Source organism: Copadichromis virginalis, linkage group LG18, assembly GCF_057382275.1.
Source record: "Copadichromis virginalis isolate Kocher_CV1m ecotype Utaka linkage group LG18, C_Virginalis_male_GT1.1, whole genome shotgun sequence".
Classification (NCBI taxonomy): Eukaryota; Metazoa; Chordata; class Actinopteri; order Cichliformes; family Cichlidae; genus Copadichromis; species Copadichromis virginalis.
In genome coordinates this window covers 36,856,952-36,884,122 of record NC_140635.1, presented here as the reverse complement: position 1 = coordinate 36,884,122, position 27,171 = coordinate 36,856,952, and the positions used below count along the sequence as shown (strand labels likewise).

General features: G+C 42.3%; 2 protein-coding genes across 2 annotated transcripts in view; one reads left to right on the top strand and one right to left on the bottom strand.

Moving 5' to 3' along the window:
- Positions 1–1,065: 1,065 nt before the first annotated feature.
- Positions 1,066–4,594, top strand: LOC146688441 (uncharacterized; the record flags this gene model as incomplete). Its single annotated transcript, XM_085440431.1, has 2 exons — positions 1,066–3,193; positions 4,557–4,594. Coding segments are annotated over 2 exons (2,166 nt in total), but the record flags the coding sequence as incomplete, so codon positions are not given.
- Positions 4,595–8,741: 4,147 nt separating this feature from the next.
- Positions 8,742–27,171, bottom strand: part of LOC146688440 (cadherin-12-like) — a 31,219-nt gene continuing 12,789 nt past the window's right edge. The window contains exons 4-12 of the mRNA XM_085438907.1: positions 25,509–25,628; positions 23,059–23,226; positions 22,738–22,925; positions 18,450–18,703; positions 17,857–17,993; positions 16,334–16,455; positions 15,813–15,927; positions 12,232–12,483; positions 8,742–10,448 (exon numbers count right to left, since the gene is read on the bottom strand). Of these exons, the coding sequence (XP_085295033.1) occupies positions 9,856–10,448; positions 12,232–12,483; positions 15,813–15,927; positions 16,334–16,455; positions 17,857–17,993; positions 18,450–18,703; positions 22,738–22,925; positions 23,059–23,226; positions 25,509–25,628 (1,949 nt within the window). The 3' untranslated portion in view covers positions 8,742–9,855. The remainder of the gene's footprint in view (positions 10,449–12,231; positions 12,484–15,812; positions 15,928–16,333; positions 16,456–17,856; positions 17,994–18,449; positions 18,704–22,737; positions 22,926–23,058; positions 23,227–25,508; positions 25,629–27,171) is intronic.

Genomic DNA, 27,171 nt, shown 5'->3' with positions numbered 1-27,171 from the left:
GGCACAAACCACAACAACTGTGGCACCAACCACTACAAATGCTGCTCCAACCACCACAACAACAGCTGCTCCAACAACTGCTGCTCCAACAACAACAACAGCTGCGCAAACCACAACAACTGTGGCACCAACCACAACAACAAATGCACCAACAACAACAACTGCTGCTCCAACAACAGTTGCTCCAACAACAACAACAACAGTTGCTCCAACCACTACAACTGCTGCTCAAACAACAACCACAGCCACTCCAACCACAACAACTGCTGCTCCAACAACAACAACTGCTGATCGAACAACAACAACAGTTGCTCCAACCACTACAACTGCTGCTCTAACAACAACAACAGCTGCTGCAACCACAACAACAGTTTCTCCAACCACTACAACTGCATCTCCAACAAAACCACAGCTGCTCCAACCACAACAACTGCTGCTGCAACCACAACAACAGTTTCTCCAACCACAACAACTGCCGCTCCAACGACAACCACAGCTGCTCCAACCACAACAACAGCTGCTCCGACCACAACAATGGCTGCTACAACCACAACAACGGCTGCTACAACAACAACCACAGCTTCTCCAACCACAACCACAGCTGCTCCAACCACCACAACAACGGCTGCTACAACAACAAAAACTGCTGCTCCAACAACAACAACAGCTGCGCAAACCACAACAAATGCGGCTCCAACCACAACCACAGCTGCTCCAACAACAACAACAGCTACTCAAGCCACAACAACTGCAGGTCCAACAACAACAACAGCTGCTCCAAAAACAACAGCAGCTGCTCCAACAACAACAGCAGCTGCTCCAACCACAACCACAGCTGGTCCAACCACAACAACTGCTGCTGCAACCACAACAACAGTTGCTACAACCACTACAACTGGTGCTCCAACAACAGTGACACCTGCTCCAACCACAACAACAGCTGCTCCTCCAACAACAACAACAGCTGTTCCAACCACAACTCCAGTGGCAACAACAACAACAAAAACAGCTGCTACAATCACAACAACTGTGGCACCAACCACAACAGCTGCTCATCCAACAACAACTGCTCCTCCAACCACAACCACTGCTGCTCCAACAACAACAACAGCTTCTCCACCCACCACAACAACAGCTGCTCCAACCACCACAACAACAGCTGCTCCAACCACAACAACAGCTGTTACAACCACAACAACAGCTGCTCAGAAAACAACAACAGCTGCTCAGAAAACAACAACGGTTGATCCAACTACAACAGCAGCAACTCCAACCACAACCACAGCTGCTCCAACCACAACCACTGCTGCTCCAACCACAACAACAGCTTCTCCAACTACAATGGCAACAACAGCAACAACAGCTGCTCCAACCACAACAACTGTGGCACCAACAACAATAACAGCTACTCAAGCCACAACAACTGCAGGTCCAACAACAACAACAGCTGCTCCAACAATAACAACAGCTGCTCCAACCACAACAACTGCTGTTACAACCACAACAACAGCTGCTCAGAAAACAACAACGGTTGCTCCAACTACAACAGCAGCAACTCCAACCACAACCACAGCTGCTCCAACCACAACCACTGCTGCTCCAACCACAACAACTGTGGCACCAACCACAACCACAGCTGCTCCAACAACAACAGCAGCTGCTCCAACAACAACAACAGCAGCTGCTCCAACCATAACAACAACAGCTGGTCCAACCACAACAACAGCTGTGGCACCAACCACGACAACAGCTGCTCCAACAACAACAACAGCAGCTGCTCCAACAATAACAACAACAGCTGGTCCAACCACAACAACAGCTGTGGCACCAACCACGACAACAGCTGCTCCACCAACCACGACAACAGCTGCTCCAACCACAGCAACAGTGGCAACAACAACAACATCAGCGGCAACTCCAACAACAACAGCTACTCCAACCACTACAACTGATGCTACAACAACATCAGCTGCAGCTCCAGCCACAACAACTGCTACTCCAACCACAACAACTGTGGCACCAACCACAACAACAGCTGCTCCAATCACAACTACAGTGGCAACAACAACAACATCAGCAGCAACTCCAACAGCAACAGCTACTCCAACCTCTACAACTGATGCTACAACAACATCAGCTGCAGCTCCAGCCACAACAACTCTGACACCAACCACAACAACAGTTGCTACAACAACAACTGTTCCAACCACAACAACTGCTGCTACAACAACATCAGCTGCTGCTCCAACAACAACAGCTTCTCCAACCACAATAACAACAGTTGGTCCAACCACAACGACTGCTTCCACAACAACATCAGCTGCAGCTCCAACAACAACAACAACAACAGCTACTTCAACCACAACAACAACTCCTCCAATCACAACTACCGTGGCAACAACCACAACAACAGCTGCTCCAATCACAACTACCGTAGCAACAACCACAACAACTGCTGCTCCAACAACAATAACAACAGTTGCTCCAACCACTACAACTGCTACTACAACAAAAACCACAGCTGCTCCAACAACAACAACAGCTGCTCCAACCACAACAACAGCTGCGGCACCAACCACGACAACAGCTGTTCCACCAACCACGACAACAGCTGCTCCAACCACAACAACAGTGGCAACAACAACAACGTCAGCGGCAGCTCCAACAACAACAGCTACTCCAACCACAACAACTGTGCCACCAACCACGACAACAGCTGCTCCAATCACAACTACAGTGGCAACAACAACAACATCAGCGGCAGCTCCAACAACAACAGCTACTCCAACCACTACAACTGATGCTACAACAACATCAGCTGCAGCTCCAGCCACAACAACTGTGACACCAACCACAACAACAGTTGCTACAACAACAACTGCTCCAACCACTACAACTGCTGCTCCAATCACAACAACAGTTGTTCCAACAACTATAACTGCTGCTCAAACAACAACCTTTTCAACCACAACAACTGCTGCTACAACAACATCAGCTGCTGCTCCAACAACAACAGCTTCTCCAACCACAACAACAACAGTTGGTCCAACCACAACGACTGCTTCTACAACAACATCAGCTGCAGCTCCAACAACAACAGCAACAACAGCTACTTCAACCACAACAACAACTGCTCCAATCACAACTACCGTGGCAACAACCACAACAACTGCTCGAACCACTACAACTGCTGGTACAACAGCAACAACAACAACAGTTGCTCCAACCACAACAACTGCTGCCACAACAACAATAACTGCAGCTCCACCACCACCAACAGCTGCTCCAACCATGACAACAGCTGCAACAACAACCACTAAAATGCCTTCAACAGCTATATCATCCACGACAACAACAAGTCACGCATCTTCTGTCAGAATGAATGTAATCCCTCTATTAGTCGCACTCTTTGTCTTTACCATCTATTAAATGGTAAATCATGGAAACCCCATAAAAACACTACAACTGTGAAAGGATTTTTTTTTATGTTACTGTTTACTTCTTCTTTTCTTTTTTAGTTGGGATTTAAGTTAAAAAGTGTAATATCTATTTAATATTTACCCACAAATATATTTATCTATTTATTAAACTCATTATGCAAATGTCTTGAAAAAAATGTACTTGGGATTTTTGTTATATGTGATTCAATGACAGCATTTCTTACAGTTTTTTACAGTCGCTAACAAGCGCCTACCCATACTTCAGATACTTTTTCTAAACTCTTAACACAGACCCACACCTACAAAACACAATTGGCCAAATGGATAATATCCTTCCCAAAAATACACTTTGTTAAATACTAACTCCTCATTTCAAAATTAGAACACATCTTTCTCTGCACACACTAACTGTACAAAAACACTATAAATCTGACTCAAAATGAAATTAGTCTGTCAAAGAATAACACTTGTTTTCACTTCACAAGGTACATGCAGTCAATCAAAGTACACCAGGTTTCAAAATACTGGCTATTATTGACATTACAAAAACTGCATAGACTTTTATGTTTCAGTTTCACAGGTATTTGCATGCGAAACATGCAATCCACCATATTGACACCAGAAATGTCTTGGTTGGTAACTGTATGTCCACATGTACAGTAATGTTCACATTCAAAAGCTTTCCAGTAAAAAGCAAACAAGTTTTTGTTTCTTTACTGTTTACCACAGGAGGTACAGTAGAAACACGGTATGATAGGACAGAGAAAGTTTTACAGTATTGCTTACAGTGAACAAAATATCCATGAAACACACAAGAGCATTCTGAACAAAAAAACAACAGCAAAAAGCCAAGATAAAAAAAGGGGGGGAGGGGGGCTAAAAAAAGGCAAAAAAGTTGCATCTAATCTCTGCGATCTTCAGGGTTAGGCCACATGTTTTCATCAACATCACATCTGATGTCAGCCAAGTCGATGCACCTGGGATAAAACCGCCTGGTATGTCGGATCCACTCTTGGCAATCGTCAACTGTGATGTCCCTGGAGCCAGCATCCATGGCTTCAAGGAGGGACATCTGGTCATGTGGCTGATGGTCATAAACCTTCCACCGCCATGCAGAAAAGAACTCCTCTATGGGGTTGAGGAAAGGTGAATAGGGTGGAAGGAAGAGACTCACCAGTCTTGGGTGGACTTCAAACCATGTTGTTATTGCTTGCGAGTGATGGAAAGCCACATTGTCCCAGGTAATTACAAAGGTCCTCATGTTTTCACCTTCCTGACCCTGCTCTGGAACCAGGCGCTGGTGGAGATCATTGAGAAAGGCAAGCAAGCGCTCTGTATTATAGGGTCCAACCTGACATTTGTGAAGGAGTAATCCTGCATTTGCAATTGCTGCACACATGGTAATGTTTGCCCCTCTCTGTCCTGGCACATCAACTGTGGCCCTTTTTCCAATTACATTCCGTCCACGTCGACGCCTTTTGGCCAGATTGAATCCTGCCTCATCGATGTATATGAATTCATGAGGGGCCTGGTTGGCCTCCAATTCCATAACTCTCTGAAACAAAGTTTATGTAAGTCATGTTAGTACTGTATACCATACTGTACTGTAACCTAGTATTGTGTAGGTTACCTACTTGCAAAGTGCAAAGCTTATAGAACTGGACATTGGATTGAATATACACTGTACCTGGACATATTGTCGTCGTAGCTCCTTGACCCTCTCACTGTTCCTCTCAAAGGGAACAGTGTAGAGCTGCTTCATCCGCACTCTATGTTTGGACAATGTCCGCGAAATGGTTGTGAGGCTGATTCTATCGATATTGTCGAATATCTCATGGTCCGCCACAATTCTGGTTTGTATTTCACGCAGTTTTATTGCATTATTTGCAGTAACCATTTCCACAATGGCAAGCTCCTGATCATTACTGAGGAGCTTTCCTCTACCCCCAGAGGGTGGAAGACGTTGCATTCTTTAGAAAGACAGACAATTCAACATATGCATTACTGTATGACCATATTGACATGTCAAGTGAGAATAGGAACAATCCATGTAAAATGCAATACTTACCTGTTGGTTTGTTGAAAGGTGCGTATAATGGAGGCAACCGTTGACCGCCTCAAATTGGGCTGCACTCTTTCACCAGCCTCTCTTAGTGAAAGACCATGGTTGATTACATGGTCAATGATAGTGGAACGATTTTCATCACTGACTACTGTTCTTGCAGCCCTTGGAATGCCACCACCACGCATTCTTACACCTATACCTTGCCCTCTCCTTGGGCCTGCTCTTCTCTCTGGGCCCCTTGCTCTTACTCCTCCTCGACCAGACATTACAGTGTTTGTCTTTTTTTTGTTTCCAAAAACATCACTCCTCAAGGTCTTGCCTTATGAACCCCACTGAGTCTAAGCCAGAATGGAAGAAGGTGTGGTTGGCCCAATTTACCCAACATAAATCAGCTGTGTGTCAATTATTCAATTGTTTGTTTGTTTACAGCTGAGATATATTTTTGATATTGATATTGTTTTTGTACTGATATCATTGCAGGGGCAGAGGTTTTTATACTGTATCTACGGTTTGGAATATTGTTTTTGCTATTGTGGGATGTTGTGTGTTAACATTCGTAGATACTACAAGAACAGTCCATAGTTTTGTTGGGAGGTATAACTTGTCTGTTAAGAAAATGTAAGCATTGTGGAAATGTGTTCACTGACTGCATATTGGGTGAACACGACATGAAATGTGTGAATGGTATGGCCACAACAGACCGATCCTGTGCTAATTGTGTTTAGAGTTTTGCAAATGTGACAACTGTTTGGACAAACGCTTGTTAGCGACTGTAAAAAACTGTAAACTAGTAACTGTAATTACAGCAGAAAAAAAAGCCAAAGGATTACAACTATGACCATGATAAAGTTTTCAACAGACAGTATGACGGGATTTGTTTTTTTGCTTTGGAAATATCCCATTGATGGCAAGGGGAATAAAGAAAGCTATGGCAGTATATTTGTGTTGTATAATGTTATGATTGTCCCGACTGTCACTATTTTCATCATATTGATGGTAACACATGGCCCTACTTTTAACATTTATAAAATTACAGAATATTAACCATATGTTATTTAAGATGAGATACTCTGGTGTCCCCTGAATGTAGACTTTTACTCTCTTCACCCTAATAAAACTATTAATGCAACCAATTGTTTTTCTACATGAATTACCGTACCTATACGATATTTCAAAGTTTCTTTAATGAAGTGATATATTTCACACTATTCAACAATATTTTATTATTAAGAAAGCTAATGTTTTTTGCTGGCTTTTCTAACTACCAGTACATTTCCCTCATAGATATACAAATTTTGATAATTGAAAAGGAAGGGGGATGTGTTGAATTATATATTCTTTTTAAACAAATGTAATCTCTGTTTCTAGTTATCAGGTTTCAATTATAATGTCGTCCTCGGATCTTTAGTGGTTCTAACAGGCACTAACTATTTGTTTCTTTTTATAAAGTCTAAATGGCTTGGAGTGGTTGGTAAGATTGGAAATAAGCTTCCTAAATGCTTATCGATCACATAGTAGTACATATCATGTCACAAGTGTCATGGTTGGCTGTGTGGCAGGCAAGCAGAAGTGGTGGACCCAAAATTGCAGGACTCTTGGAGATGGGAATAAGCTGAAAACGCAGCTTTATTCCTGGAGGAATGATTCACGAAATAAAACTTACAAAAACAAAACTCTACACCGAGGTGCTGGAGGACAGGACATTACAAACACACAGCAAGTTGAGGGTACAACGCGACACTGACACAGAGAAACACAGGGCTTAAATACACAGATGGCAGTAATCAAGGGATGAGAGACAGGAGGGGAACACACCTGGGAGAAATCACAGCTGATGAGACAGGGGAAACGTAAACTGAGCACACTCACATACGACACAGACCTTCACAATAAAACAGGAAACTCAGACACATGGAACCAGACAAGACATTGAACTAAACAGACAGATTCACAAACAGACGGGGTGACACCATAGACCAGGGGTGCTCAATCCCGGTCCTCGAGAGCTACCGTCCTGCAGCTTTTAGATGCATCCTTGTTCCCACACACCCGAATCAAATGAATGGTTTGTTATCAGGCCTTTGCCAAACACGATGGCATGCTGAAGAGGTAATCAAACCATTTGATTCAGCTGTGTTGGAGTAGGGATGCATCTAAAAGCTGCAGGATAGTAGCTCTCGAGGACTGGGATTGGGCAGCCCTGCCATAGACAGACAGATACAGACGCAGACTCAGAGGCAGACCGAATATAACACGTAGAACTCAAACAATAATAATCATGATAATAAATTGGAAAATGATAATAATAAACTTAAAGCGCTGGGTCACCGACCCAGGACGATGACAACAAGAACCAAAATTAATTGTTGTAATGGAAGTAATAACTAATATGAATTTAGGCAGGTTTGCAACCAAGCAGAAAAGTCTTTCAAAATCCCAGATAATAAATATGAAATCACCACACTTGGAGAATGTTCATTTAGCTTTTTTTACTTCAGAATTTGAATGGCTTTCCCCTTTTTAAAATTAAGTACAGAAAACTTTATGTAATGTTACGATATAAATATATATTCTTAATGCTTATTTTCTGATTATATTGTCTTTTGTACTTTGCAATAGAGGCATAAGAAACAACTAGGTCAGAGGGTGACAGGTCGATCTGGCAACAGACTTTAGAAAGGGGAAGTTTAGTGCAGAGCTGCACAGGAAACCAGACACAAAAAAGAGGAACTAAGTAAACGGTGTGTCGGTGTGACGTAGTGCAGAGAAATGTAAAATAAAGATTTTTTTGAGCTTTACCACTCTGAGTTCAGTCTTTCTCTGAAGGGAGGTCAGCAGCTGATGGATGGATGGCTTTGACAAAGAAAAGGTCATTAGCAATAGGCCACAAAGGAGGTGGAACTCTTCTGAATCTGGAGAAGGAAAATTCAGTGATGCAAGCTCTGACAAAGTGTCTGGTGACTTAGGGGCAGACTCCCTAAAAACATTCATAAAATATACAATTTAATGTTAGTAGCTCTTGAAAGGTGTGAGGGACCTAAAACACAGGAAAAAAAATACAATCCTGTCTTTGTGTTTGAAAGGCAAGCACAATCATAGCCCCTCTCATTTGCTGTCATGTTATTAACTGTTATTTTTAACTGCAATTTTTGTTTTATGTTATTTTAAACCAGTAGTTTTGTAAATAAATCACATTTTTCAAATAATAATGAGCACATAGAAGTGGCTTTGGTGGCTGTGGTTCTGACTTTATTTAGGCGCACGATTGAACATTTCATAAAACAATGAAACAAATTAATATGAGTTAATAACACATTTACCTTCCAGTCTGGATTTTTAGCTTACAGGTCACACACATGAACTCATTAGCACTAACCCACTGAGATGCATCTGGAGTTAGATTCAAAGTAACATTTAGCTCTTTTTATAAAATAAATCACCAATCTGGAACATTGTTAAATGGAAAAACATTACTGCTCATTGACGTATGACACTTGAAAGTAACACAAATGGTCGTTTTATAGTAGCTAAAACAAAACCCTACTCTAAACCTGTATGGGTCCTTACTGACCAGTTAAGAGGTTTACTTATATTCACTTTTGCAACCTACTTGCCAGCTTGTCCAAACTAAGGTGAATCCAAAGATGAACCAAACCAGGTTCCACTGGGAGAATGCTTGAAAGCTGAGACTTGAGAGAAGACAGAAGACAGACCCTTGGATGATGTGGAAGCATATAAATACTACCGACGTGAACAAGTTTGGTTTTATCATTCTGACAATTCTTACATCGTTCTAGTGTCTGTCACGTTTAAAAATGTATATTTCAGGCATCTGACGCCTCCTTATTGAGGTTTGCAGGCATGTCCCACAGGGAAGAGCCAGGAAACGCTGGAGAGATCATTGTTCTCAGCTGATCTGGGAACACCCTGGTGTTCCCCTGGACACGCTAGAAGAAGTTGCTGGAGAGAGGGAGGTCTGGGCTTCTCTGCTGGGGCTGAGGCCCCAGAGAAGTGGAAGAAACTGGATGGTTGAATATTATGCACACATACACACACATCACCAATTGTTTAACTAAATATATTTCTCAAGGTGCCGTTGACTTGAAATTCCCACCAGATTGCAGCAACAACCCATCCAGTCCACACATGCAGAGAAACAGATGTAATAATGAGAAAATGACATGGGAAAAAAAACTACTTACTGAAATGTAACAACAAGCCTCTGTTGAGATCACAGCTTCAAGACACCTTTTGTATGAAAACGTCAGCAGCACCTTTAGAAATACATTGACAAGTGACATGTTCAATAATATTTGGCCTAACTGAACTAATATTCAGTTCAATTTCCTCTCAGCTCTCGTTAAAGAGAGACGGTGGCTGCTTGTCAAGGATGCTAGCCAGTGTTTTAAATGGCTGCCCCCAGTCGCCAAGCGAGCTAAAATCCCCTAAACTGTCAAGTACAAAAGAGTCCTCTATGGATGAGAGAGAACGCGCCTCTGAGCCATCCCCCTCGTATGCGTAGGTTTCCAGTGAATCAGCAGGTAGGGCCGCATACCCCTGCTGGCTCTCCTTCAGTCGGTGTTCAATGACCTCTCTGATCAATTCAGCATCGCCTTGGGTCGCCCTGCCGCGGCAGAAGAGTGGAGGCTTGTTCCCGGTGGCGATGAAGCTGGCTGTTTGCAGATGGATGTCAGGTGACCTGACATTGTCACAGTGGGTGCTGAGATGCATCAGAATGCCGTCGCCATAGCCATTTTTCTTCTTGTTGGAGATGCTGCTGTGGTCTGTTTTGCACAAGGTGCCCATGTGAAACGCGTCAGTGTCAGCCTCGCCACCTCCCTCGTCGTCATAGTGAATGACATTATCACGGATGTCTTCTTTTGATCTCATCAGCGTGTCTTTCACTTTCTGGGGCCTCTGACTCATGTATAACACTGACATACCTGCAAGGCAGAAAACAGAGAGAAGCACTGGTTACCATGGTGACCACACATACATGATCCTTAAAAATATAAATGTATAAAACATTACATGGTGCAATCAAATCTGCTGGATTTTAGATCAATGTTTGGACAATACTTTAGGAACGTGTTGCAATGCAGTATACCCCACTGAGGTTCAAACACCAGGATGGGCAAGACAGGCACCATAAGGGGTCATCCACCCAGTGTTTTGTCATTTTTCTGCATTTATTGAGTCGTTTACTGTATTGTATCTAGTTTCAGTTTATTGCTTGTGTCCTGTTGTATTCATGCCTCCTATTGTTGTTTATCTTGGTCTCTGTGTTTTGTCCTTTAGTCTCGTGTGTGAAGTAAGTCTTGTGTTTGTTCACGGACCTTCGATCTGGTGTTTCCTGTGGTTGTCGTCCCTCTGTGCCTTTGTGTCTCATTTTCCCTGATTTGTTCTCTTGTGTCCCCGATCTCATCCGTCTCTCTGTGCTGTCCTGTCTGGTCCTCCTGTTAAACTAACCATGGTTCCTTGTTCAGACTAGTGGTGTGTTTATTGCGTGTCTCATCATGTTATAGTTTCCAGCTGTATCCCACCCTTTGCATCTTTTGTTGTTATTCTTTCCAGTTTGGATTCAGGAGACAGACACTATCTCTACTTTCAAGATCAGGCTTCAAACTTTCCTTTTTGCTAAAGCATATAGTTAGGGCTGGACCAGGTGACCCTGAATCCTCCCTTAGTTATGCTGCAATAGACGTAGGCTGCTGGGGGATTCCCATGATGCACTGGGTGTTTCTTCTTCACTCACTGTGTGTTAACAGACCTCTCTGCATTGAATCATATCTGTTATTAACCTCTGTCTCTCTTCCACAGCATGTCTTTATCCTGTCTTCCCTGAGTCTGGTTCTGTCGGAGGTTTCTTCCTGTTAAAAGGGAGTTTTTTCTTCCCACTGTCGCCAAAGTGCTGCTCATAGGGGGTCATATGATTGTTGGGTTTTTCTCTGTATCTATGAAGCGCCTTGAGGCGACTTTTGTTGTGATTTGGCGCTATATAAATAAAATTGAATTGAATTGAATTCTGGTAAGTATATATTGTTCGAGTCGCCCCTTGCTCTCTGTCGTGTGGTCCCTCACACCTTCATGCTGTGTGTCCTGTATGGATCACTGCAGCCCTCCATCCATCATTACATCAAAACTCTTCCACATCCTGCAGGTTTTCTAAACAATGTTTCTTTGCTTTTCAATAACAGTCTTGTAAAAGCAACATTGTATTCAAAGCCATCCAGTTCTGTGTACGCAGTAAAAGTGATGAAGTTCTTTATTTATTCATTTATCTACTTCAGGTTTATTATCAGCCCTAATTTAAAACATCAGATTACCTGAACAGGCTGAGAACCAGAGTAATATGCTCAGGTTCAGCATCAGTTTGTCATCATCAAGCTCAAAACCTTAGAGCTCCTTATATTCATATGGAATTTGCACATTGTATTTTCACCTGTATGTCCAATATAAACAGAATGTTTATAACAAAAAATAAATACATAAATTGATTTGCTTGTGACCTGGTGGGAGGTTAATAAAATATTAACTGGTCTGTTGTGCCAAGAATGATTTTCTTCATTAAACAACATTAAGAAAGATTTTTAGGCTACCTAATGTCAACAGTGCAAAAAGTAAAATTCAGTCAGAACACACTGCACATAAGACTGCAGTTTGCAGTGCTAACCCCAGAGTTTGAGTGTTTATACATGACACAACATTATAGCGAGACTAGCTTACCAATCAGCAGAGCAATGCTCAGAAGAATAGCCAACAAAGCTTGAGCACTGAGCTCAGCGGGCAGGAACATGGCCACTGGTGAGCAGGTCAGAGGTGAGCCCACAGTCTCACAGGAACACACTCTGATGGTCAGGGTAGCTGTGCTGCTCTGAGCGGGGTAACCGCTGTCCTCAACTACAACAGGAAGGATGTAGACATCCTGCAGCCGCCGCTGGAAAGCTGAATGTCGAGTCACAATCCCAGCAGTGTTGTCTGTAAGATCAACAGGGATGCTGCGTTATTATTACATTACATACAACAACTATGTACAACATCATGCATAGTAACATAATAATTACTGCTAATTAATAATTGGACTGGTCAGGTAATAATTGGTATGTAAGCCAGGTATAAACACTCTCAGGCTTGCTTTCATTGAAATGAAACAAGTAAGTTGGCAGTTTGGCTTAAATTAGTCCTAAAAGCAAAGCATAAGAGGGACCAGAGGGACAACTGGGACCTCTGGTATCATTTAGCATTTATACAGACAGTAGATAAAATGTTATACTGTTATACTGCATGCTGGTCGACATGCAGAATTTACAATAAGTAACAGTACGCAGCAGTAACAGCAGATGGAGATTTGTGATTTCAAGGCAACATTAAATAATCACAGGACAGCATTACAACTGATATTATTCATACATTTTTAATGTAAATACATATTAGCCGTCAATTTTAATCCTTCTGGTGATTACAGACTCTGGAATGTAGTTCATATGTTTTTTTGCTCATTACCAACTTCTTGCCTTTTATACAAGTTGGTAATATAATTTGAAGTAACGCAACTTCTGTATGTGTGTCCACTTCACACTTTGAAGAGGCACACGGTGGACAGGCATGTTTTCCTGTGAGACGGGGCTACTGTCCTTAACATCAGTTTCAATGTGGTCTCATGTACCATTATTCACAGGGCCCATGATTTGACACACTGTATTTCTGTAACACAAGTTTTATTTTTAGACATTAAAGAAGCTTCTTCAGTTCTAAGAGTCAAATGGTGGAGAGTCCCAGATTTAAAACGCAGTGGGAGTTTCCCCCCAAAGAGGGACAAAGGACCCCCTGATGATCACATGAGCTAAGGTGTGAAAATGGGTGTGGGTCCCAATCAGGCAGGATTTCAGGTGAGCTCATTGTGAAACCTGGCCCCACCCTGTTTGGTCTCTCCGATGTAGAGGTCTGGGCATTCCTCGCTACACTGTACAGCATACACCACATTGTTAAGTTTGTGTTTTGGAGTTTTGTCTTTCGGGTGAACCAGTTTCTGTCTGAGCGTGTTGCTGGGTCTGAAATACACTGGGATGTCATGCTTGGCGAAAACTCTCCTGAGTTTCTCTGATACACCGGCTACATAGGGGATGACAATGTTGTTGGGTCTGTCTTTCTTATTCTCCCTCGCTGGTGTCTGGTCTTCTTTTCTGTGCCTCTTTGCTGACTTTATAAACTCTCAGTTAGGATAACTACATGTTTTGAGTGCTTCCTTTACATGTGTGTGTTCCTTCTTTCTCCCTTCAGGCTTAGAGGGAACATGTTCAGGGAACTGAAGAAGCTTCTTGGATGAGAGGTGAAACGTCTTCAAGCAACTCAAAGAAGTCCAGACGCTTTTTTTTCCAAGCTCCTTAGACTACGATGACCTGGATGACTGAGAACCTTCACAGACATATTTAGACATTAAAGTGTTATTTAGGTTGACACGCGTTTTGTTCCAAACCACACTGGTATCTCACTAAGGGGGAAGTGCCCTCTGGCGTGAACAATCACAGAAGCTCAACTACCACCATGCCTGTCCAAGACAGACCAATCACTTCACAGACACAGGGTCCCTCCTTTTCCAGGAGTGGGAGTGGTGTTTGCGAGTGGTGGTGGGCCCAAAAATCGATTCTTTCCTTTCCCATCGATGTAGGAAAATCCCAGTGGCTAATTCGGCAAAGCCACTGCTTGCTAGGGGGAAATGGTCAAGGACCTGGAGGCGGAGTTTACTCCTCTCTTCAATCTGCCCCTTGACTTTAAATATCTGGTTGAAGAGAGGAGAAAACCTCTTGAACTGGAAAAAAAGAATTAAGATGAGGAAGAGGATGTTAATATGGATATCCTTGGAGATGAAAACAAGCAGGACAAAGTTAATGCCGTTCTGCCTTCTACCCAGGCATCGCAGCCTGGCAGCTCCACCGGCGGGGAAACTGAGGTCGATTTACATGAGATAGGTGTCATGGTCCTGGGCCATGTGGGCCCAGTATTCTTAGTTTCTTGTATTTTTGTATTTCATTCCTTATTTAGGCCATGTTTCCTAAGTTGTCCTGTTGTGTTGTTCCTTATTTGACTTCCCCTTGTGACTTTTATCCCCTGTGTGCCCCTCTATGTATCTGTGAGCCCTCATCTCCCCTCCTTGTTTCATTCCATGTTTCCCCAGCCCACTATGCCCGCGCTCTCTCTCTCCTCCTGTTTGCACCTGTGTACTTCCTGTTTTACTTTGACAGTCTCCCGTCAGTGTTGTTTACTCCTGCCATGTCTTGTTATGTTTATCTGTGTCAGCTGTGTTCCCATGTGTGGCCACTTCCCCTGATCATCCCTCTTGTGTATTTAGTCTCTGTGTTTCATGTAGTCTGTGTCGCGTCGTCTGTGTTCTCACCCCCATGTTTTCACGATCAGTCTTTTGTGATCATCTTCGTCTCAGAGTTCTCTTAGTTTGTCACAGTATTAGTTTTCCCAGTTTAGTTATAGTTTAGCCACGCTATCCCTGCTGTGTTTGTATTCCTGGTCTTCAGTCATATTAAAGGCTCGCTTTCTGTTAAACTCACTCCCGTCTACTCACTTGTGTACGCTCCTGGGTCCATTACACACACCACCGCACGACCTGCCTCTGCAGACCGTGACAATAGGTAATCGTGCAGCAGCCACGCTGTCCATTAGACGGCCTGCAGCGCAGAATGACAGGGGGGAGGAGAGGGATCTGTCTGACAGGAAAATATTGCCTGCTTGTCAGACACTCTCCAGTCCTCCACCAAGCGGCTGATTCCTGCTGTCGTGGCATGTATGCAGGAAATGAGGGGTTACTGGGATAAAACCTTTCACCACAGAGTTTCCATCAAGTCTTACTCTGGTCTGGAGATCGCTGACGGTAAAATTTTGGGGCTCGCTGAACTCCCGGTGGTGGAGCAGCTCGTGCATTTCATCCCCACCAAACCGCCCACACTCACCTGGGTGGGTCTAACCCTCCCAGGTGAGACGGAGCCTTTCACAGCCTCCATGTATCAAAATGTTTATAAATCAGCAGCTCAGTCAATAAAAATTCTGACACGGTCACACTGGACATGAGCCATCTGCTTGATAAGGTACCCTGAGTCCTACTGTTTGCAAGGAGAAGTGTATCATCGCTGATATATCTGACTGAAGACTCTCTGCACCATAAACATGTCACAGGTACAAAGAGCACTACAAATGGGAAAAACTCTGTTTATGGTTGATCTCAGAGATGCATGTGCATCTCCCACACAACACAAAAGCTGTAGTTACTCTTTAGTAGCCGCTACTCTTTGACTTACTTCCATAATCTCTAACAGTGAAGTTTCTGTTTCGGAGCTCCTTGGAGGACTTGAAGAAGAACCTCTGGCCTACAGGGGGCTGGTCCTCGTCCACAGCGCCAACTGTCTGGATCACCTGCTCAGCAAAACAGGAAGATTGTGTGCTAAACACACTCAAGAAAAACACAGAACAACTTGTGAACTGAAAATATCTGGATTCACCACACGGGTTTAGTCTGTGCTGATGCAGTGCACCTACTCCCGATGACAACCTCACACTACCCCCACGAAACAGAAATATTCTCAGTTGAGTAAAAACAATTGTTGTCATCACGTAGTTACAGGACAAGGTTGCTGAGTGCTGAAGCCGGTGCTCAGTTCCAAACCTCCTCTTACACCAACATCAGCACAAACACTGCATGGGGAGCTTCATGTCAAGGATTTCCATGGCTGAGCTATGGAAATCCTTGACTATTGCCCAGTTAATGTATTTAACAAATACCTGTGATGAAGATCTTTGTATGTGCTGTAGCTCAGCATACCTGTCCAGCTCTGGAGTTCTCACAGACGAATGTATCTGAAGGAGCAGTGAGCTGAGGAGGGAACTCATTCACATCCAGGACGTTGACCTTCACTAACACTTCTGCAGACAGCGAAGGATTATCTGTGAGGGTCAGCATGAAGCCGTGTATAATTAGTGTGACAGCCAAATATATTCATCACAGCCAGTGTGACCCGAACATCCTGTGGGCTTCAAACTACCATTAGCTTGGCTCTGATTTTTGAGTAGGTCACCTGCAAAGAATACATTAGGTAACAATTGTGGGCATGTCCTGCAAACGTTTCTTTACTTCCAGCTCCACATTTTTTACTCAACTCTAATCAAGTAGCTCTGCATGAATCACAATGTTGCATATATGTGCAACAGCACAGGGAACCGCAGAGAAAAGGCAAACATCGAAAAGCTATTCACTGATTTGATAAAGATTATCGAGTAGCAGCCCACTTTAATGATATGAAACATGATACAGCATCATCACAGTTTTGTGCCATTGAACATGTTCCAGTGCCTCCAACAGTGGAAACCATGACTTATCATTGAAGAGAGGCATTCTGGGTATTCACCTTACAGACGCTGTCATCTAAAGGACTGAATCATGAACTTGTTCTCAGTGTTATGTTCTAGTTTCTACATGATCTTATTTTTTTCAATACATGACAGTGATTTTTATAAGCTGTGATGACTGCGGTTTTTAATAAGTAGTAATTTATGGATGTTTTCGATGGTCCGGTTCTATACAAAAATACACAAAAAGAGAAAATGAGGAACCCTTTTCCCACATCACTGTATGTAAAGTGTGAATCGTGAGGGGATAGTGTTCTGTTTTGTTCACACTGCATTTGTTTCTTGTCACTTAATACAGTGAAGACAAATATATAACACGCAAAACACTTATTGGCTAGAAGAAACAATTATTGGTACATTTCTGTTGCAGGGCTAACTCAGTGAGAAATACCAAGAATCTAGAATAACCAATGAACCCATCTCCACTAACTGCATGTCTTTGGAGTGCAGAGTCAAAGTGAACCCATGCAGCCACACGGAGAACATGCAGACGATACATTAAACGTCCCGATGGTGGATTTAAACCTGGGACCTTATAGCTGTGAGGCAGCAGTGCTAAGAACAAGCTTTGAAAAAAGAAAAAAGGAAGGATTCATGTTTTTTACGTTTGTGAGGTCTGAAAAGTAAATTAAATTTGTATATTATACTAAATCCCTCATTCTAAATCGACTCCTGGGTCCTCGCAAAGCAGGATTTTCTATATAAGAAAATGCAGTCTTGGTGAATAGTGTGCCCCCTGATAAGAACACTTTTCTTATACGAGTTTTCTCCCATTGATAACTTATCACTCAACATTTATGTTGGAATTTCTAACTAACATTTGTTTAGTTGATGAGATGGTTATGAGATGACCTGTTTGCACAGTTAGTGTCTGTACAGTTTCTGACACACAAGTATACTGTTGGTGGTTGTGTGTAGTTACTGGTGTGGAATACTTACTAAGTTTGGTTGCCACCACAGTGATATTGTGTTGAACAGCTGTCTCTCTGTCCAAGTATTCATTAGTGGATATGATTCCTTCCACCGTCTCAATGTCAAAAAAGCTGTCAGAGCCAGTCTGCCACTCCAGAGAATACCTGCACACATCAGACAGTCCATGGACTTTAACTTCATTTTACATTTTTATAGAAATTTAATTTGGTCAACCAGACATAAAAACTAATTGCATGTATAAACTCATCAGTCAAATAAAAAAGAACTTTTAAAAATATTACTGACTAGTTTTAAAAGCTTTTTCTGCCTGAAAGTTATACGTCTGCAGTGATCTGTCAGTTCGTGGTAATTAATCAATAGTTTCACTTCAGAGTTCTTAACGTGCTTTTTATATGGAATCATATTTGATTATTTAACAAATTAACTCTCTTAATTGGTTAAACTGTTACTTGGTGAACAAGAATCCAATTCAAACTATAATGTAGAACAACATCATTACAATTTCCAGCCTTCCAGGAAATGAATAATACTGTTAACAATACTTAAAAAAATAAACAGTCTGTTGACATAATTCCACAGATCTGTGAAGCGCTTTCCACCTGACAGCACTGCTACTAGCATCCAGGTCATAAGCGGTCACTGAGCCAATGATGGTTCCTGGGGGAGTGTCCTCGTACACGTCCAAAGAATAGTAAGGCGTGGTGAAGACAGGAGGCTCGTCCACATCCAGTACGTTAATTTCGACTGTCACAGAGTCCTTGAAGGGCCCCAGATGGAGGAAACGGGGATCTAGCTCTGCATTAAATGCTTCCACCTTGAAAGTATAGGACGCTTGGGTTTCATAGTCAAGAGTCTGGAAAACATGGGAAGAAATCCACTGAGATGAAGCAAAAAATTCAGAGCAATCCTTATATTACCTCATGTCTGCAGAGAGAGGACGCCCACAGGCCGTCTACAGTGATTTTAACTAAAATACTTTCTGAAGTATAATTTTAGGACCATCTGGGAACTTTTTAAAAAGATAACTACGGAAATTTTTGTTTTTGCGGTCCAAACAAAAATATCAATCCAGCGCAAAGAAGACTATTACAAAGCAATGCTTCTGTCCTGACATTTGTATGGAATCATTCTGGAGACGATGTCTTATCCGTGTTATTGGTTTTGAACATACCACAGCAAAATTAAATAAAGCTCGACCCACGACTGTTGACGCTTGGAAAACCTTCTCATCCAGAGTTATCTCCTGGAAGAGGCAATAATTGGTTTTAACTTTGTGTTGTTGTGTCTTTTCTTTGCTGTCCCTATGCCTTGTTTGCTAATGTTTGCTTTGCTACTGCAGTTTACAGTTGTACTGTATATGTCTGTACCCCCCCCCCCCCCCAACCCCGTTTTAAATCAATAAAATGTTGATCACAAAAAAAAAAATCAATCCAGTGTGAAAGTTAAATAAAAATGACATTTTATTCATGTATGTGACTGTGATTGTTTAAAAGGTATTCTGCATGCTTTATTTCACAGTAATTGTGTTGTAAAATGAAACTATATGCCATTAAGAAAATGTTTTTACTTCCCTTTTGCAATGTGAAGTTTTTTATTACGTGTGCTCAAATATGGGAGCACTGAACTTCATTTTGATGGCATCAAAGACGAGTGAAAATCTCTGGCATTTATCTTTAAAATTTGAATTTAACAGTCCAATCAAATTCCTGTATTTTAAACCACAGTATATGTAGAATTAGTCAGTCGGCTGACATGTTTATCATCTCATTGTACAGGACAGAAAAATGCCCCCCCCCCAGAGTGTGAATGTTGGTTAGTTTACACTTGAGTTTAGAAGTGGGTGTAAATGAGGCTATACAGCGCTTTGAGTACTCCGGGAGAATAGAAAAGGGCTATATAAAAATCAATTCATTTACCAAACGTGGTTCATAGTTCTAAATGCTTTAAATTGTCAGTGAGAATAGAGAAACACTTTTGGCTGACACGAGTATTTGACCAGTCCACACACACCGTTGGCTGCTGCGGCTGCCTGCGTTTACCTGGGAGTACAAAAGGCTGAGGATTCTTCACTCATGTTCGACTCTCTTGAACAGACGTAGGCTGTCCCTCCTGCCTCTGCCTTTGTGCTGCTGCCTTTTGAGCCTCTGTTTTTTGAGTTGTGGCCTTTGAGATGACTCGTGTTCTATTAGTGTTCTTGTGTTATTTGAAAATTTGAGAGTTGTTTTTTTGTTTGAATTGCCTCAGTGCCTAGTGAGTCGTTTCACTATGTGTTTTCAGTTGTGGTAATAAACCTTGTGTTTTTTTAATCTGCCCCCCCCCCCTCGTCTCTGGGCTCATTTATGTTACCTCCCCTTGAAAAAGAGCCGAACACAAGCGCTCTGACATTTCCTGTGAGAGATAAAGAAATGGAGGCGTAGACGAAGTCAAAGAAACCAAATTAGAAATGATGCATCTGAGAGGGTAGTTGTTTTTTATGAACACCTGCCTTGACTGGTTGTGGAATAAGTACAATGAACACAATGTGAAAGGTTTACAGATAGCTTTTAGGACTTAGGATTATTTAAAAGGGAATCAAAATGGTTCCATCCATAAATGCATGAACAATTTTTTCAATATCACTCTTAGACACCGTGTTTTTAATTTTAGCAATATTATGCAGATCAAAAATGCAGTCTTAGACACAAAACAACTTCAAGGTTTCTAATGGTACTATAGATCCAGGTAATGACAACTATGATAAATTGACTGGTTCTTATATACACTAGCACTTCTCTGCTCTACTTAACCACTTTACACACAAGTGTATGTAACCCAGTAGCTTTTATTGTTATTCTTTCTTGCTTTCTCTTTATTTGTATAAATGTATTTCCACTCTCTTATTTTGAAAAGACAAATTTATTTTGAAAGAAGTGTGATCCTCTATCAAACTTTATTTTTCTTTTTACGGATCACATTGGGTAATGGCCATTTCATTTGTTGGAAGCGGTTTCAGTCCCGCCTTCCAAGCACCGGACCACCATTACACACGAGCTTGGTTTTTCGCACGTGGAAGGTAGACGAGACAGGCTTCGGATGGTCCGTGCGGAATTTTCTGTCATTTTGGCTAGGTGTTCTGTTCGTGTGATAAAGCAACTAAGATTTTGGATTCTCTCCGGATAGAGGTAGCGAGCCTGTGCCCAGACTAAACTAATCTCTCCCTCAAGAGAGGCATAAAAGTGGTAACACACAAACCACAAAACCAAGGAAAAAAGAACTAGACTAGTAAGAAACCCTGACTAGACTAATAAGGAATCCAGACCTGACAAATGACCAGAAATTGAAATATTGAGCTCAGTAGGTTATTTTTGTTATGCCGGCTTATCATTACTATTACTGCTGTTATTGTGGAATTTGTGTCTGATTTACTGGGGCGATCGTGGCTCAAGAGTTGGGAGTTCGCCTTGTAATCGGAGGGTTGCCAGTTCGAGCCCCGGCTTGGACAGTCTCGGTCGTTGTGTCCTTGGGCAAGACACTTCACCCGTTGCCTACTGGTGGTGGTCAGAGGGCCTGGTGGCGCCAGTGTCCGGCAGCCTCGCCTCTGTCAGTGCACCCCAGTGTAGCTGTGGCTACTTAGGGACTAGTAAAGTGCTATGCAAATACAGGCCATTTAATTTTCAATTCTGTACAAAATAATAACCATTGTTGCTCATTTCCTGTCTCCAGCCATTTCACTCCACGGTCACCTCATTTCCTATTGTAATCCTGCTAAACCTAGTCTGTAGTTTTGGCTGTTCTAAACTATTTAGAGTGAGTCAGGGGTTACATATAATTGCTTTCTATCTAATGTTTTCAATCCATTTCATGTACACATCCATGTCTTTATCTCTCACAGGAAAGTCAGAGAGTTTGTCCTGCACTCATCACTGTGTAGTCCTGGTCAAATACTCGTGTCAGCCACATTTGGCATTCAACAAAATAACAAAATTGTCACCAGAGCACAAAGTATGAAGGAATGAATACAGTACAAAGTACAATAGTCCCTTACATGGTATTACCCCAGTGACAGCAATTACAATGGACCAGACAGTCAGTTAGTGTTTCTCTGTTCTCACTGACAATTTAACACATTTAGAACTATGAACCACATTTAACAATGTGGCTGTGAAGCAGTCTCAGGCTACGTTCACACTGCAGGCGAAAGCGCATCAAATCCGACTTTTTTGACCCTATGCGACCCATCTATCCGATCATGGCACAAATCCAATATTTTCAAATCTGACCTGGGTCACTTTCGTATGTGGTACTGAATCTGACACATATCCGAGGTTGTAGAAAGCGACTGCTGTTTGATGGTCACGTCGCATTAAATCCGTCTTTTACGTCACTGACACAAGACAGACGCCAATTATCAGAAGACAAACGAGAAAGCATGGCGGCCATTGTTAAAGCAAAGGCTCTTTTTTTTTTCAGTGTCTTTTCTTTAATTAATTTGTCAAAATTCTGTCGGTTACGACTGTGCAGAAATTGATCGACTGCTGCAACAACACCTACTAGCTCTGTAGCCGCCATTTTTACTTCTGTTGTGTGTGACGTCTTCTTTTGCGCACGTGTGACGCTTTGAGGGCCGTGAACCGTTCACACTGGAGCGCGTTTGCTGTCACATTTTATTCGTAGTGTGAAAAACAGACAAAAAAAATTTGGATTTGATCAAAAAATCAGAATTGAGCATTAAGACCTGCAGTGTGAACGTGGCCTAATTCATATGATTTAAAGAACTTTGCATCAGCATAAAACAATCTTTCCATCATCAGCTTGAAGACATAAAATAAAGTGCTGTGTGAATGGATCAATGCTTTGCAGCAGGAAGCACTTAGAAAGCAACTAACGTGCACTAAAGGGTGAATTGACCTTTTTCAGAACAATTATCCCTTCTTGACTTTGACCATTACAGATGATGTCAAACATGTTGCCCTCATCTCCTGGAACAATGGCATACTCCACCCGTGCGTTGCTGCCTACATCCAAATCCTGGGCTTGAATTCGTCCCACAGCTGCACCCAATGATGCTGACTCTGGTACATGAAGATTAAAAATACCTTAAAGAGTAAGAAAGATCAGTAAAAAGAGACAACCAATTAAACACTATTATTAGTCCAACGTAACTGAATGAATGAATGAGTAGATTTTTTTAAACAATGAGCAAATTAGACATTGCTAAGAGTTTGTTACTCTTAGTGAAGCGTGGAGGGTTGTCATTGACATCAGTCAGGGTGATATTGATGATGGTGGTGGAGGCCAGTCCCCCCAGTTGACCACCCATATCCTTGGCCTGGAGAAGAACCTGGTATTCCTCTTTCACCTCACGGTCCATGTTGGCCAGAGCTGTCCGAATTATACCTGAAAGGATTTGATTTAACATTTTAGACCTCACTATAACAAAGAAGAAAGACAAAGATGAATCTGGCTTTAGTCTACACACGCTGTATGCCTATGCCTAATTTTGCCTCAGTGTATCTAAGTGCTTCCCACATTTGAATATTTTTTGTATATTTGTCACAAAAAATGTAAATATTAGACAGAGATGATGCAAGTAAACACAAAATGCAGTTTCTAAATGAAGGTGTTTATTATTAAGGGGGGAAAAAGCCAAAATGGCCCTGTGTGAAAAAGTGATCCCCCTCCCCCATAAAACTGCTACAGGCATCCCCAGACGAGTTACAAACAACAGTGACGTCTCTAACTGGTGAAAAGTTTGAATGGTTGACTGCAGCCAAATCCACCATTACAAGACCAAAACCAGTTGCTCCTGCACTGAACGATGACCTTGAAAACCGCTCACAGAGAGTTAATCTCTGTATACTAAACATTCCTGAAGGGAGCAAACATGGCAGGGACCCTCTAAAGTTTATGTTGGAGGTATCAATGCAGGCAATGGGCCCCAGTCTTCCCTACGTCATCTGAACTGGAAAGAGTCCAACAAACCCCGACCGACCTCCAGATCCAGTGAAAGGTCATAACCCCCACACTATCCTGGTCAGCTTCTCCGTATTCCCACAGAAAGAAGCTGCACTGCGCTGGGCCACAAACTACAAGCTTAAACATCAAGGTACCACTAAAAGGGTCTATCAAGACATCAGTGCACTGTTCAAAGCAAGCCCTGTATCAGAGAAATGTTAGACTCCACCCAGCATGGCTGCGTGTGATGTGACCTGATAGGCTCAGATGTTTCATGACCAGAGGATCAGTAAATAGTAAGACTACATGTATGGCACTCTGATTTAAACAGCCTGAAGATGATTAATCATCTAAGCTTGAGTATGTGCTCGTTTTCATCCTTTCATAGTAATCAGTGAAACTCAAGATCCGGACACTCATTAACGTTATTGTTGGGTTATTCAGCATTATCCTACATGCAGGTGCGTACATAATATAATAAGGTTGTATACCTTATTATATTTGACTTTTGATCTAAAACAAGGCAAAACATAAAATTATATATAATTATATATACAAATACTCTGTCTACTTGGAAGGCTTTCTTAAATTAATAGAAGGCAAGAAGAGTGCTGGCTATGAGTGATTTTGTGAGCTATCTAATTTAAAGTTAACAGTTCATGTGTATAATGTCTGTTTCTTTACAGTAGATGTTTGCTGTGGTGGATGAAGCAGCTACAAAGTTTGTTTTTCTTCACACATGAGTTTAACCTGGACCAGGTGACCCTGAATCCTCCCTTAGTTATGCTGCAATAGACGTAGGCTGCCGGGGGATTCCCATGATGCATTGAGTTTTTCCTTTCCAGTCACCTTTCTCACTTACTATGTGTTAACAGACCTCTCTGCATTGAATCATATCTGTTATTAACCTCTGTCTCTCTTCCACAGCATGTCTTTATCCTGTCTTCCTTCTCTCACCCCAACCAATCACAGCAGATGGCCCCGCCCCTCCCTGAGCCTGGTTCTGCCAGAGGTTTCTTCCTGTTAAAAGGGAGTTTTTCCTTCCCACTGTCGCCAAAGTGCTGCTCATAGGGGGTCATATGATTGTTGGGTTTTTCTCTGGATGTATTATTGTAGGGTCAACCTTACAGTATAAAGCTCCTTGAGGCGACTGATGTTGCAATTTGATGCTGTATAAATGTCTTTTTCTCTTTAAGACTCTCCTGTAATTTAATTTAACTGGTACGTGTTATTTTAGAATTTAGAATCAGTGCTTGCTCATAGGGGGTCATATGATTGTTGGGTTTTTCTCTGTATCTACTGCACAATATAAAGCGCCTTGAGGTGACTTTTGTTGTGATTTGGCGCTATATAAATAAAATTGAATTGAAATTGAATTGAATGAGTTTAACGTGCGGTTTGATGAAGGACGCCCGGCAGCTTTTTCCCAATAAAGGTCTTTACAGGAACAAAAGCTGCTGTTTTTTCACTATATGTGTGCTCCTATGTTTCTATTGCAGGTCTATATTTACATTGACCTGCAATAGAAACAGTCACAACGTAAAGCTCATGTTTCCATGGTAACTTGTCTTTGTGGTGCTTGTTTTATCAGGGGTAGGACTGGGGAGTAACTCGTGAGGTATCATGAAGTGAACTGAATTCATGCGACGTCTGAGTTCTGTTAGTACAACTGTATCAATTATTCTTGCTTTGTAACAGAAACGTTCCAGCTGCTGTCCTGTCACCTGTTTTGGGGTCCACAGAGAAGTAGGGCTGGCCGTGAAGGATGCTGTAGACAACGCGAGCACTGTTGCCATACGTGGGGTCATCTGCATCTGTGGCAGTCACCTGTGTCACGTAGGTTCCTAAACAAACACAAACATGTTTGCACAGATTATGTTAATACAGATTACGTTTCTCTCTAGAAACTGAAAAGCAGCGACGTCTGCGTGCTACACACCTGCTGACCGTGCTCTGTGACTTTACTTGGCCTGTCACTTTGTGGCTGAGCTGTTGTCACTCCTACTCTCTTCCACATCGTTATAATACCACTAATCACTAACTGTGGAATATTAAGTGGTGATAAAATTTCACAGCTTAACTTGTTGCACAGATGGCATCCTATCATGGTACCTCGCTGGAATTCACTGAGCTCCAGAGAATGACCCAATATTTCACAAATGTTTGCAGCCTGTTTGATTTTATGCGTCTGTGGCCGTGGAAGTGAACCACTACTGAGGTTCACCATATGTAAGAAGACAATACTGACATTTTTTTTAAAATTCTCCTATAAAGGAAACAGAATGTGGGAAAAATGGGCACAACTTTGCCATCACTGAGTTCACTGACGTAGTTCAATAATGCAGTAATTCCTTGGTGGCCCCAGGGGTGGGTGACATTTGCCACGAGTTCCTGAATATTGTAAGGCTGTTCTGGTTCACACACTTCTGCAACATCACATGGAGATCTAAACACTCCTTAGCCTCCCTGGGAAGGTCTGCCCTTTGTCACTGATTCGGTTCATAATCTTTACAGACAGGATCCAACCAAGTGGTGGAAGGCTTCCAACTTAGTAGCCTCAGAATGTTATATCTGCTTTTTGCAGATGATGCGCCCTGTAGGCTTCATCATGCTGTGGCCTCCAGCTTGCAGTGAAGTGACGTGATTGAAAATTAGCATCTCCATGTCTGAGGCCATGGTCCTCAGCTGGAAAAGGGTGAAGTGTCCTCCCAGGGTCAGGGTAGAGTTGCTGCCCCAGTTGTTAGAGGAATTTTACAGGGAGATTGTAAGATGGGGTCGTGGGTACAGTGAGGAGGACAGTATACCATTGTAGTCATTTGAGATGGGCTCAAAGTAGAGCCACTACTCCTCCACATCAAAAGGAGCCAGAGTTGGTTTGAGCATCTGACTAGGATGCCTTCTGGGTGACCTCTGGCTAAGGTGTTCTTGGCATGTCTCCACGAGGCCCCAGGATAGGAATGGAGAGATCATATCACTCTGCTGGCCTGGGAACACCCCAGTGTTCTCCCAGATATACTGAATGTGATGGCTGGGGAGCAGAGGGTTTTCTGGGTTAAGCTGCCCATGACCTGGTTCGGATAAGCAGAAGAAAATAGATGGATGGATGGATGGATGGAGGATGGATGGATGTATGCCAAGACTTTGGAGAACAAAAAAAGAAAGATCAGATAATTTGATCTTGTAAACACACCCTAAGAAAGCAGTCTTACATATTTGTTTAATATGTGCGTTGAAGGACATGTCCTGGTCAAAAATGACTCCAAGGTTCCTCACAGCGTTACTGGAGGCCAAGGTAATGCCATCCAGAGTAAGAATCTGGTTAGAGACCATATTTCTTAGATTTTCAGGGCCGAGTACAATAACCTCAGTTTTATCTGAATTAAGAAG